The 13,604-nt window shown below is 34.7% G+C and overlaps 3 protein-coding genes across 3 annotated transcripts; all 3 read left to right on the top strand.

Annotated features, from left to right (window-relative positions):
• Positions 1-1,987: 1,987 nt before the first annotated feature.
• Positions 1,988-2,932, top strand: LOC108277639 (olfactory receptor 52K1-like). Its single transcript, XM_017490442.3, has one exon. It carries the CDS (start codon positions 1,988-1,990, stop codon positions 2,930-2,932), a length of 945 nt encoding a protein of 314 aa, XP_017345931.1.
• Positions 2,933-7,139: 4,207 nt separating this feature from the next.
• On the top strand, positions 7,140-8,084 carry LOC108277633 (olfactory receptor 52K1-like). Its single transcript, XM_017490437.2, has one exon. The coding sequence runs from the start codon at positions 7,140-7,142 to the stop codon at positions 8,082-8,084; it is 945 nt and encodes a 314-aa protein (XP_017345926.1).
• A 4,364-nt stretch (positions 8,085-12,448) lies between these two features.
• On the top strand, positions 12,449-13,393 carry LOC108277637 (olfactory receptor 52K1-like). Its single transcript, XM_017490441.3, has one exon. It carries the CDS (start codon positions 12,449-12,451, stop codon positions 13,391-13,393), a length of 945 nt encoding a protein of 314 aa, XP_017345930.1.
• Positions 13,394-13,604: the final 211 nt, after the last annotated feature.

Here is a 13,604-nt window from a genome sequence, read left to right as displayed (position 1 = left end):
CGGGCATGAGGCGGGGTACACCCTGGACAGGGTGCCAATACATTTCAAACATTTTTTGTCAAAAGGTTTATTACAAAATGTATTGCTTATTTGCCATCTTGGTCTTTGTAAAAATAAAAATCTTCCAGACAAGTCTTATATGAAATATTGGTGTACAATCTTCAGACCTCAAGAGTTACTAACAAATGATTCTCATTTAAATTGTTCATTTTTGCAAGTTTGTTTAAAAAGAAATTAGAAGTGCCATACAAAAAACAGGTGAGATGATGAGCCAGTACCAGAAATAATGGATCAAAATGAAGGGCCAATAAAAGAATTATAAACTTTAGGTAACATATATAATGCTGGGGTTCATGGGTTTTCATTATTAAGATCGCACCATTGTGTGTAACAGTTGATTTTAATCATGTCTATATTTCTCTTTTGAGTTGGATTAGATTGCAGTTTCTAAAAATAAATCATCTTTCAAAATGTTCTCTATTTCATCAGAATTTACATCCATACAGTCATTATTTGTTTATTTGTTGTACTTTGTTGTAGTAATGTATCATTCAGTATTGATTCCAATGTGTCTGTTTGTGGATTGATGAAATTTTATTCAAATCTTTGAGGTACTTTCAATAACCTGTTTACCTCATTTTTTATTTCCATACATAGGTGATATGATGATTTTTACTGTTCACCATGCTTCAGTGGTGTGTGAAATTTGGCAATAGTTTGTTTATCGTTTCCCTTGTTATGTCTGACCAATGAATGAAACTGTTTTATGAGTACACTTTCACCTACACATGCTTTTTGGCTTATTTATTTTTGTTTAATTTTGTGTGAAAGTGCTAGTAGTTATGCCATATGGACTGGCTACCTTACTATCAATATTTCAGGCCTTGGTGAACTATGTACAGTAGTGATGCCACATAACTTACCATTAATATTTCTGGCCTTTGTAAACGATGTACCGTGAAAAATGTTTTCAACTGATTTCATAGATTGAAGGTGCAGTTCATCACTGCTGTTCAACATAACTGCTGATAAATAATCCAGAGAGATGTACAGATGTTATTGGATTTAAATTATGGACCAGCTGAATTTTTGGGTCAATTATTCTCAGTAGAATGTAAACTGTAAACTACTGTAGTACACACTGGAATTTTATTTCAAACCAAATGCTTTATTATTACCTACATAACTATGGCAATCTTCTTTTGAGAGGGGAACAGAGTACAGATGATGAAATACAGTATGTGTGGATGGGAGGGTAAGCGTGGATCAGCAGGGCTGATCCATCATGTTTCCCCACAAGATTCTAAAGAAAGGATAGACCCGCATGGGACTGGAAAACTAGTATATAGAGACCAAGACTAATATGTTTTTGGAGTGTCCAGAAGCAAAAGAGGACATTTGATGACCAATTCTAAGACAATGCACATCTGTGAATCAGTGTTACCAAAAGTAATATATGCCAAATTGTTTGGTTGCTGTTGCATAGTTTGGAGTACAAATTTTTTGTCTGTGTTTTTATTTGAGAAAACATCTTTCCCCTGAAATGATTCAGAGCACTGTTAGACTGATAGAAAAACTTAATAGATGAGCAATGTAAAAATGTGTTTTTGTTTCCCTAGACAACTGAATTATCTTGCAAAATGTATTGTGCAATGAGCATTACACTAGGTGAGTAAATTATTGGAAGCAACAATTTTATTTCTGTAATAGTTTTGGCAAATATACTGTAATTAAATTATATCATTTGGAATGCAATATTATCTGATAATAATGACTGATTCTCTGAAGGAATTGTGCAACTTGTAAGGTATATTAACCTATTAGCAATAGTACAAAATTCATAGAAATATAAAGATTAACAGAAATGTCATTCGATCTCATTACAATTTATTCATAAAATAATCTTATATCAATTTTTATCCATCCCAGGCTGTTCATAACTTTACATATGAGGTGGCAGATCTGAATTCTTAAAAATCTTAAGACAATGTTGTATACTGTACAAAATATTTCATTTACAACTTTTACATTTACTGGTTTTCATGATTTGGGAGAATGGCAGCCCATTCTATCCATTCCTTATCTTCTTATGTTTTTATTGTCTTCGACTTCAAACCTTACCCTCATATATTTAATTATAACTCAGAGGGCTCTTCATTCTCCTATGTGTATACTAATTGGTCTTATGGCAGTTGTGGACCTGTCTATGCCAATATTTTGTGTGCCAAATATGCTGTTAAGTTTCTTATTTAACTGGAAAGGAATTTCACTTGTGGGGTGTTTGGTGCAAATGTTTTGCATACATTGTGTTGGTACATTTCAATCTACTATACTGCTTTGGATGGCTCTGGATCGTTTTTTTGCTATATGTAGACCTCTTTATTACCACAAATACATGGGAATGCCAAATTTTCTAAAGTTCATTATTTTTCCAGTTATCAGAAATGTGTTCTTAATTACCACAATTGTTTCCTGGGCTGGAAAATTAACTTTTTGTGAAACAAATGAAATAGATCATTGTGTTTGTGAACACATGGCATTGGTTCAGCTGGCATGTGGAGATATTTCCATTAACAATGCATTGGGGCTTTTGACTGTTTTTCTTACAATAACTGCTGATTTTATTTTCATTACAATATCGTATATAGTAATACTTGTTTCTATTCTGAGATCTGGTAAGGCGTGCTTAAAGGCTGTTAACACCTGCATTACTCATATAATTGTCATGACAGTGAGTCTGACTTTTGCTTTAATTGCCTTTATGTCATACAGAATAAGAAACAACTTCTCTCCGTCCAGCCGTGTCTTCCTGAGTACAATGTACTTGATTATTCCAAGCTGTTTTAATCCAATAATTTACGGAGTCAGAACCAAAGAAATAAGAGAACAGTTTCTGAAACTTGTGAAATATGTTAAAGTCTTTCCAAAGTAATCAAATAATGTATGCGTATATAATATTTATGGCATCACATAGTAAATATTTACAATAACCAAGTTATTTTCTAATAACATAAAATTATATTTTTTTCTATTATATAATTGCGTTGTAATTTTTAAGAGTTACCTGGAATGAATATGTAAATAAATAAATAAACACATTAAAATGCTTACAACTAACTGAGAATGTAGAATTTCATTCAATGGTTATGATATGTAGATTGATTGCATCAATTTTGGGGAGGAGTGATGGGAACTTAAATTTAAACTTGTGTAGCTACTAGCTAGTTCTCCACTACTGCATGACAACTACCAATTGGTAATGACAAAGTGTAACGTGCACTGTATCTTTTCAAACAGACGCTTATGCAACATCATAAAACAGCTGATCATGCTTCGAGGAGAGGTTAACTGCCTTCTTCTGTATACATGAGCTCACAGACAGAAAAAAATGGCTACTGTTGTTGTAATTATGCTTTCTTGAACTCCTGGTCACAGCATACTTTTGGCATTTTGATGATTCAAACTTGTTATCTCCCAACAACAAGTGAATGCTTTATCATCTTTTGCCACACTAGTCATCACACTAGTCATCAGATTACTGCACCCAGATGTACAGTCCCCTCTGAAAGTACTGACATGGAAAGGCCAATTCTTTGGTTACTGAATACATACCCTCCACTAATATTGGCACCCTTGGTAAATATGAGCAAAGAAGGCTATGAAAAATTGCCTATTGTATAACCTTTTGATCTTTTGTTTAAAAAACATTCAGAAAAATACTCTGCTCTCATGGCTATCAATCAATTGCAATTGCCCCTCAGGGGTCAGACTCACAGTCTCCATAGTTCCGGCAGAGGTTTGTAAAACAACCCTCTGGCTTGAGAGAATATATCCCTGTGAACGGGAATCAACAACATTTTGTTGTTTGTTTGTTTTTTGCTGAGTGTTTGTGTGTGTATATATATATATATATATATATATATATATATATATATATATATATAGAGAGAGAGAGAGAGAGAGAGAGAGAGAGAGAGAGAGAGAGAGAGAGATTTAACCTGCACTTTGTTACGTTTGCAAGAGATGGAGCAGCGCTCGTCTCCTGCTCCTCTTCCGGATCCATAAGAGATCCCGCAGACCTGAGATGGCTAGCTGCCCCGGCAGCGGCCGGGCCAGATCAGCGAGGCTCTGAAACCCAACTTGCTTCGGCGTCCGAGAAGAGAGCAAGTCGCGAGCGGAGATGCTTACTGTAGGCGTTACAATGCTCAGCCTCTCGAGGCTGGAATGGCATGCTCTTCCCTAGACACTTCACACAGAAAGTGTGCACTACTCTCTGTGATGAAACGGGAGCAAGCTGTAACACACTTCCTCATTTCTCTCACTCATATTTTTCTCTCTCGCTCATTCCTTTTTCTTACACAAACAACCAACATGCAGTCTCGCTGAAGATAATAAAGGCTGATGGTGCGGTTCACAGGTGCCATATTTATATCACCTAATTCCCTTCATTGCCACATACCTGATCATGGCAGCCCTATAAATAGGGGCATGATTTTACACAAGCTTCAGATACCGGTTGCGCGTGCAAGGGCACTCCCATACTGTTATGCTAAACGCAACGTCGAGTTCCATTTGAAAGGGAACCAAAAAGGGTAAGGGACAGAAAACTGTTTGCTTTATGATATGTAATGCCATTATGATAGTATGGCACTGAGAATACTACTTGAATGTGTTGCTTGACAGAGGTAAGTAGAGAAGTAGAAAAGTTTATCAGTGTGACAGTTTAATTCTCTGTTATTTCAATGTGATTTTACAATAGCATCTTACACATGAAACAGTGGACAACAAAGAAGACTCAATGGCTCATTGCCCACGTTTGCATCTATACTTTAATAAAGTCACTTTTATGAACAGTAATGTCACTACAATTTAGCAACATCGTTAAAACCCAAGAGAAAGTACAGGCAGCAGAAATGAGGCTCCTTTGCAGGATTGCGCCATGAAAATTTTATAGTATTCACTTTTGAATTTAAGAATTGTATAAATTTATCCAATTGTGCATCATGACCAACTCTTGATGCATGACTTCAATATTCTGTTGCTTAATATATAATCCAGTTAAAATGTTCTCATCAATAAATCAGACAGTACCACCTGTTGTACCTTGAAACTGTAAATAACATTTCAAACATCCATCCATCTTCTATACTGCTTTATCCTTTTCAGGGTCACGGGGAAACCTGGAGCCTATCCCAGGGAGCATCGGGCATGAGGCGGGGTACACCCTGGACAGGGTGCCAATACATTTCAAACATTTTTTGTCAAAATGTTTATTAAAAAATGTATTGGTTATTTGCCATCTGGTCTTTGTAAAAATAAAAATCTTCCAGACAAGTCTTATATGAAATGTTGGTGTACAATCTTCAGACTTCAAGAGTTACTAACAAATGACTCTCATTTAAATTGTTTATTTTTGCAAGTTTGTTTAAAAAGAAATTCGTAGTGCCATACAAAAAACAGGTGAGATGATGAGCCAGTACCAGACATAATGGATCAAAATGAAGGGCCAATAAAAGAATTATAAACTTTACGTAACATGTATAATGCTGGGGTTCATGGGTTATCATTATTAAGATCGCACCATTGTGTGTAACAGTTGATTTTAATAATGTCTATATTTCTCTTTTGAGTTGGATTATATTGCAGTTTCTAATAATAAATCATCTTTCAAAATGTCCTCTATTTCATCAGAATTTACATCCATTATTTGTTTATTTGTTGTACTTTGTTGTAGTAAAGTATCATTCAGTATTGATTCCAATGTGTCTGTTTGTGGATTGATGAGATTTTATTCAAATCTTTGAGGTGCTTTCAATAACCTGTTTACTTCATTTTTTATTTCCATAATTAGGTGATATGATGATTTTTACTGTTCACCATGCTTCAGTGATGTGTGAAATTTGGCAATAGTTTGTTTACCTTTTTCCACTGTTATGTCTGACCAATGATTGAAACTGTTTTATGAGTACACTTTCACCTACGCATGCTTTTTGGCTTATTTATTTTTGTTTAATTTTGTGTGAAAGTGCTAGTAGTTATGCCATATGGACTGGCTACCTCACTATCAATATTTCAGGCCTTGGTGAACTATGTACAGTAGTGATGCCACATAACCTAGCTAACTCACCATCAACATTTCTGGCCTTTGTAAACGATGTACCGTGAAAAATGTTTTCAACTGATTTCATAGATTGAAGGTGCAGTTCATCACTGCTGTTCAATATAACTACTGATAAATAATCCAGAGAGGTGTACAGACATTATTAGATTTAAATTATGGACCTGCTGAATTTTTGGGTCAATTATTCTAAGTAGAATTTAAACTATGGAAACTGTGAACTACTGTAGTACACACTGGAATTTTATTTCAAAACTAAATGCTTTCTTATTACCTACATAACTATGGCAATCTTCTTTTGAGAGGGGAACAGAGTACAGATGATGAAATACAGTATGTGTGGATGGGAGGGTAAGCGTGGATCAGCAGGGCTGATCCATCATGTTTCCCCACAAGATTCTGAAGAAAGGATAGACCCGCATGGGACTGGAAAACTAGTATATAGAGGCCAAGACTAATATGTTTGTGAACTGTCCAGAAGCAAAAGAGGACATTTGATGACCAATTCTAAAACAATTCACATCTATGCATCAGTGTTACCAAAAGTAATATATGCAAAATTGTTTGGTTGCTGTTGCACAGTTTGGAGAACAATTTTTTTGTCTGTGTTTTTACTTGAGAAAACATCTTTCTCCTGAAATGATTCATAGAACTGTTAGACTGATAGAAAGAATTAATAGATGAGCAGTGTAAAAATGTGTTTTTGTTTCCCTAGACAACTGAATTATCTGAATTATGTAATAGTTTTGGCAAATATACTGCAATTAAATTATATCATTTGGAATGCAATATTATCTGATAATAATGACTGATTATCTTAAGGAATTGTGCAACTTGTAAAGTATATTAACCTATTAACAATAGTACAAAATTCATATAAATGTAAAGATTAACAGAAACATCATTCTGTCTCATTACAATTTATTTATAAAAGAATCTTATATAAAATTTTATCCATCCCAGGCTGTTCATAAATTTACATATGAGGTGGCAGATCTGAATTCTTAGAAATCTTAAGACAATGTTGGCTCCTGTACAAAATTTTTCATTCACAACTTTTACATTTACTGGTTTTCATGATTTGGGAGAATGGAGGCCCATTCTATCCATTCCCTATCTTCTTATGTTTTTATTGTCTTCGACTTCAAACCTTACCCTCATATATTTAATTATAACTCAGAGGGCTCTTCACTCTCCTATGTGTATATTAATTGGTCTTATGGCAGTTGTGGACCTGTCTATGCCAATATTTTGTGTGCCAAATATGCTGCTTAGTTTTTTGTTTAACTGGAAAGGAATTTCACTTGTGGGGTGTTTGGTGCAAATGTTTTGCATTTATTTTGTTGGTACATTTCAATCTACTATTCTGCTTTGGATGGCTCTGGATCGTTTTTTTGCTATATGTAGACCTCTTTATTACCACAAATACATGGGAATGCCAAATTTTCTAAAGTTCATTATTTTTCCAGTTATTAGAAATCTGTTTTTTATTGCCACAATTGTTTCCTGGGCTGGAAAATTGACTTTTTGTGAAACAAATGAAATAGATCACTGTTTTTGTGAACACATGGCATTGGTTCAGCTGGCATGTGGAGATATTTCCATTAACAATGCATTGGGGCTTTTGACTGTTTTTCTTACAATGACTGCTGATTTTATTTTCATTACAATATCGTATATAGTAATACTTTCTTCTATTCTGAGATCTGATAAGGCCTGCTTAAAGGCTGTTAACACCTGCATTACTCATATAATTGTCATGACAGTGAGTCTGACTTTTGCTTTAATTGCCTTTATGTCATATAGAATAAGAAACAACTTCTCTCCCTCCAGCCGTGTCTTCCTGGGTACAATGTACTGGTTTTTTCCAAGCTGTTTTAATCCAATTATTTATGGAGTAAGAACCAAAGAGATAAGAGAACAGTTTCTGAAACTTGTGAAATATGTTAAGGTCCTTCCAAAGTAATCAAATAATGTGTGTGTATATAAAATATATGGCATCACATAGTAAATATTTACAATAACCAAGTTATTTTCTAATAAAACAAAATTATATTTTTTGCTATTATATAATTGCATTGTAATTTTTAAGAGTTACCTGGAATGAATATGTAAATAAATAAATAAACACATTAAAATGCTTACAACTAACTGAGAATGTAGAATTTCATTCAGTGGTTATGATATGTAGATTGACTGTATCAATTTTGGAGAGGAGTGAAGGGAACTTAAATTTAAACTTGTGTAGCTACTAGCTAGTTCTCCACTACTGCATGACAACTACCAATTGGTAATGACAAAGTGTAACGTGCACTGTATCTTTTCAAACAGATGCTTGTGCAACATCATAAAACAGCTGATCATGCTTCGAGGAGAGGTTACCTGCACTCTTCTGTATACATGAGCTCGCAGACAGAAAAAAATGGCCACTGTTGTTGTAATTATGCTTTCTTGGACTCCTGGCCACAGTATACTATGGCATTTTGATGATTCAAACTTGTGATCTCCCAACAACAAGTGAATGTTTTATCATCTGTTGCCACACTAGTCAGTACACTAGTCATCAGATTACTGCACCCAGATGTACAGTCCCCTCTGAAAGTATTGACATGGAAAGGCCAATTCTTTGGTTACTGAATACATACCCTCCACTAATATTGGCACCCTTGGTAAATATGAGCAAAGAAGGCTATGAAAAATTGCCTATTGTATAACCTTTTGATCTTTTGTTTAAAAAAACATTCAGAAAAATACTCTGCTCTCATGGCTATCAATCAATTGCAATTGCCCCTCAGGGGCCAGACTCACAGTCTCCATAGTTCCGGCAGAGGTTGGTAAATCAACCCTCTGGCTTGAGAGAATATATCCCTGTGAACGGGAATCAACAAGGTTTTTTTTTTTTTTTTTGCTGTGTTTGTGTGTGTGTGTGTGTGTGTGTGTGTGTGTGTATATATATATATATATATATATATATATATATATATATATATACACACACACACACACACACAAACACAGCAAAATATATATATATATATATATATATATATATATATATATATATATATATATAGAGAGAGAGAGAGAGAGAGAGAGAGAGAGAGATTTAACCTGTACTTTGTTACATTTGCAAGAGATAGAGCAGCGCTCATCTCCAGCTCCTCTTCCGGATCCATAAGAGATCCCCCAGACTTGAGATGGCTAGCGGCCAGCCCAGATCTGCAAGGCTCTGAAACCCAACTTGCTTCAACTTCTAAGAAGAGAACAAGTTGCGAGCAGAGATGCCTACTGTAGGCGTTACAATGCACAGCCTCTCGAGGCTGGAATGGCATGCTCTACCTAGACACTTCACACAGAAAGTGTGCACTACTCTCTGTGATGAAACGGGAGCAAGCCATAACACACTTCCTGAATTCTCTCACTCATATTTTTCTCTCTCGTTCATTCCTTTTTTTCTTCTCTTTTTTTGAAAGGGATTGAAAAGTCCAGAGATTTTGAGAAAAGATAGAAAGGAAATGAAGTGTCTTTTGTTTTTTTATACAAACAACTGACATGCAGTCTCGCTGAAGATAATAAAGGCTGATGGTGCGTTTCACAGGTGCCATATTTATATCACGCAATTCGCTTCATTGCCACGTACCTGATCATGGCAGGCCTATAAATAGAGGCATGATTTTACACAAGCTTCAGATACCGGTCACGCGCGCGCAAGGGCACTCCCATACTGTTATACTAAACGTAACGTCGAGTTCCATTTGAAAGGGAACCAAAAAGGGTAAGGGACAGAAAACTGTTTGCTTTATGATATGTAATGCCATTATGATAGTATGACACTGAGAATACTACTTGAATGTGTTGCTTGAGAGCGGTAAATAGAGAAATAGAAAAGTTTATCAGTGTGACAGTTTAATTCTCTGTTATTTCAATGTGATGTTACAATAGCATCTTACACATGAAACAGTGGACAACAAAGAAGACTCAATGGCTCATTGCCCACATTTGCATCTATACTTTAATAAAGTCACTTTTATGAACAGTAATGTCACTACAATTTAGCAACATCATTAAAACCCAAGAGAATGTACAGACAGCAGAAATGAGGCTCCTTTGCAGGGTTGCACGATGAAAATTTTATAGTATTCACTTTTGAATTTAAGAATCGTGCATCATGACCAACTCTTGATGCATGACTTAAATATTCTGTTGCTTAATATATAATCCAGTTAAAATGTTCTCATCAATAAATCAGGCAGTACCACCTGCTGTACCTTGAAACTGTAAATAACATTTCAAACATCCATCCATCCATCCATCCATCTTCTATATCGATTTATCCTTTTCAGGGTCACGGGGAAACCTGGAGCCTATCCCAGGGAGCATCGGGCATGAGGCGGGGTACACCCTGGACAGGGTGCCAATACATTTCAAACATTTTTTGTCAAAAGGTTTATTACAAAATGTATTGCTTATTTGCCATCTTGGTCTTTGTAAAAATAAAAATAAAAATCTTCTAGACAAGTCTTATATGAAATGTTGGTGTACAATCTTCAGACCTCAAGAGTTACTAACAAATGATTTTCATTTAAATTGTTCATTTTTGCAAGTTTGTTTAAAAAGAAATTAGAAGTGCCATACAAAAAACAGGTGACATGATGAGCCAGTACCAGAAATAATGGATCAAAATGTAGGGCCAATAAAAGAATTATAAACTTTAGGTAACATGTATAATGCTGGGGTTCATGGGTTATCATTATTAAGATCGCACCATTGTGTGTAACAGTTGATTTTAATAATGTCTATATTTCTCTTTTGAGTTGGATTAGATTGCAGTTTCTAAAAATAAATCATCTTTCAAAATGTCCTCTATTTCATCAGAATTTACATCCATACAGTCATTATTTGATTATTTGTTGTACTTTGTTGTAGTAAAGTATCATTCAGTATTGATTCCAGTGTGTCTGTTTGTGGATTGATGAGATTTTATTGAAATCTTTGAGGTGCTTTCAATAACCTGTTTACCTCATTTTATATTTCCATAATTAGGTGATATGATGATTTTTACTGTTCACCATGCTTCAGTGATGTGTGAAATTTGACAGTAGTTTGTTTACCTTTTTCCATTATTATTTCTGACCAATGAATGAAACTGTTTTATTAGTACACTTTCACCTACACATGCTTTTTGGCTTATTTATTTTTGTTTAATTTTGTGTGATAGTGCCAGTATTTATGCCATATGGACTGGCTACCTCACTATCAATGTTTCAGGCCTTGGTGAACTATGTACAGTAGTGATGCCACATAACCTAGCTAACCACCATCAACATTTCTGGCCTTTGTAAACGATGTACCGTGAAAAATGTTTTCATTTGATTTCATAGATTAAAGGTGCAGTTCATCACTGCTGTTCAACATAACTGCTGATAAATAATCCAGAGAGGTGTACAGATGTTGTTAGATTAAAATTATGGACCAACTGAATTTTTGGGTCAATTACTCTCAGTAGAATGGAAACTGTGAACTACTGTAGTACACACTGGAATTTAATTTCAAACCTAAATGCTTTTTTATTACCTACATAACTATGGCAATCTCTTTTGAGAGGGGAACAGAGTACAGATGATGAAATACAGTATGTGTGGATGGGAGGGTAAGCGTGGATCAGCAGGGCTGATCCATCATGTTTCCCCACAAGATTCTAAAGAAAGGATAGACCCGCATGGGACTGGAAAACTAGTATAAAGAGACCAAGACTGATATGTTTTTGGAGTGTCCAGAAGCAAAGGAGGACATTTGATAACCAATTATAAGAAAATGCATCAGTGTTACCAAAAGTAATATATGCAAAATTGTTTGGCTGCTGTTGCACAGTTTGGAGTACAATTTTTTTTGTCTGTGTTTTTATTTGAGAAAACATCTTTCCCCTGAAATGATTCAGAGCACTGTTAGACTGCTAGAAAGACTTAATAGATGAGCAATGTAAAAATGGGTTTTTGTTTCCCCAGACTTATTTTGTGAAATGTATTGTGTAATGAGCATTACACTAGGTGAGTGAATTATTGGAAGCAACGATTTTATTCTGTAATAGTTTTGGCAAATATACTGTAATTAAATTATATCATTTGCTGAAGGAATTGTGCAACTTGTAAGTTATATTAACCTATTAACAATAGTACAAAATTCATAGAAATGTAAAGATTAACAGAAATGTCATTCGATCTCATTACAATTTATTTATAAAATAATCTTATATCAATTTTTACCCATCCCAGGCTGTTCAGAAATTTACATATGAGGTGGCAGATCTGAATTCTTAAAAATCTTAAGACAATGTTGGATCCTGTACAAAATTTTTCATTTACAACTTTTACATTTACTGGTTTTCATGATTTGGGAGAATGGCAGCCCATTCTATCCATTCCTTATCTTCTTATGTTTTTATTGTCTTCGACTTCAAACCTTACCCTCATATATTTAATTATAACTCAGAGGGCACTTCATTCTCCTATGTGTATATTAATTGGTCTTATGGCAGTTGTGGACCTGTCTATGCCAATATTTTGTGTGCCAAATATGCTGCTTAGTTTTTTGTTTAACTGGAAAGGAATTTCACTTGAGGGGTGTTTGGTGCAAATGTTTTGTATTTCTCTTGTTGGTACATTTCATTCTACTATTCTGCTTTGGATGGCTCTGGATCGTTTTTTTGCTATATGTAGACCTCTTTATTACCACAAATACATGGGAATGCCAAATTTTCTAAAGTTCATTATTTTTCCAGTTATTAGAAATTTGTTTTTTATTACCACAATGGTTTCCTGGGCTGGAAAATTGACTTTTTGTGAAACAAATGAAATAGATCACTGTTTTTGTGAACACATGGCATTGGTTCAGCTGGCATGTGGAGATATTTCCATTAACAATGCATTGGGGCTTTTGACTGTTTTTCTTACAATAACTGCTGATTTTATTTTTATTACAATATCATATATAGCAATACTTTCTTCTATCCTGAGATCTGGTAAGGCCTGCTTAAAAGCTGTTAACACCTGCATTACTCATATAATTGTCATGACAGTGAGTCTGACTTTTGCTTTAATTGCCTTTATGTCATACAGAATAAGAAACAACTTCTCTCCCTCCAGCCGTGTCTTCCTGAGTACAATGTACATGTTTTTTCCAAGCTGTTTTAATCCAATAATTTACGGAGTAAGAACCAAAGAAATAAGAGAACAGTTTCTGAAACTCGTGAAATATGTTAAGGTCTTTCCAAAGTAATCAAATAATGTGTGTGTATATAAAATATATGGCATCACATGGATGCCATGGTTGACATGGAAAGGCCAATTCTTTGGTTACTGAATACATACAGTGCCCTCCACTAATATTGGCACTCTTGGTAAATATGAGCAAAGAAGGCTATGAAAAATAACCTTTTGATCTTTTGTTTAAAAAACATTCACAAAGGAAATGTTTTTCCTTTGTTAGT

This window comes from Ictalurus punctatus, chromosome 17, assembly GCF_001660625.3.
Source record: "Ictalurus punctatus breed USDA103 chromosome 17, Coco_2.0, whole genome shotgun sequence".
Taxonomy (NCBI): domain Eukaryota; kingdom Metazoa; phylum Chordata; class Actinopteri; order Siluriformes; family Ictaluridae; genus Ictalurus; species Ictalurus punctatus.
This window is presented reverse-complemented; position numbering and strand designations above follow the sequence as displayed.

Coding starts and splice junctions, on each gene's coding strand:
- LOC108277633 (XM_017490437.2), top strand. CDS start 7,140: ATGTTGGCTCCTGTACAAAATTTTTCATTCACAACTTTTACATTTACT.
- LOC108277639 (XM_017490442.3), top strand. CDS start 1,988: ATGTTGTATACTGTACAAAATATTTCATTTACAACTTTTACATTTACT.
- LOC108277637 (XM_017490441.3), top strand. CDS start 12,449: ATGTTGGATCCTGTACAAAATTTTTCATTTACAACTTTTACATTTACT.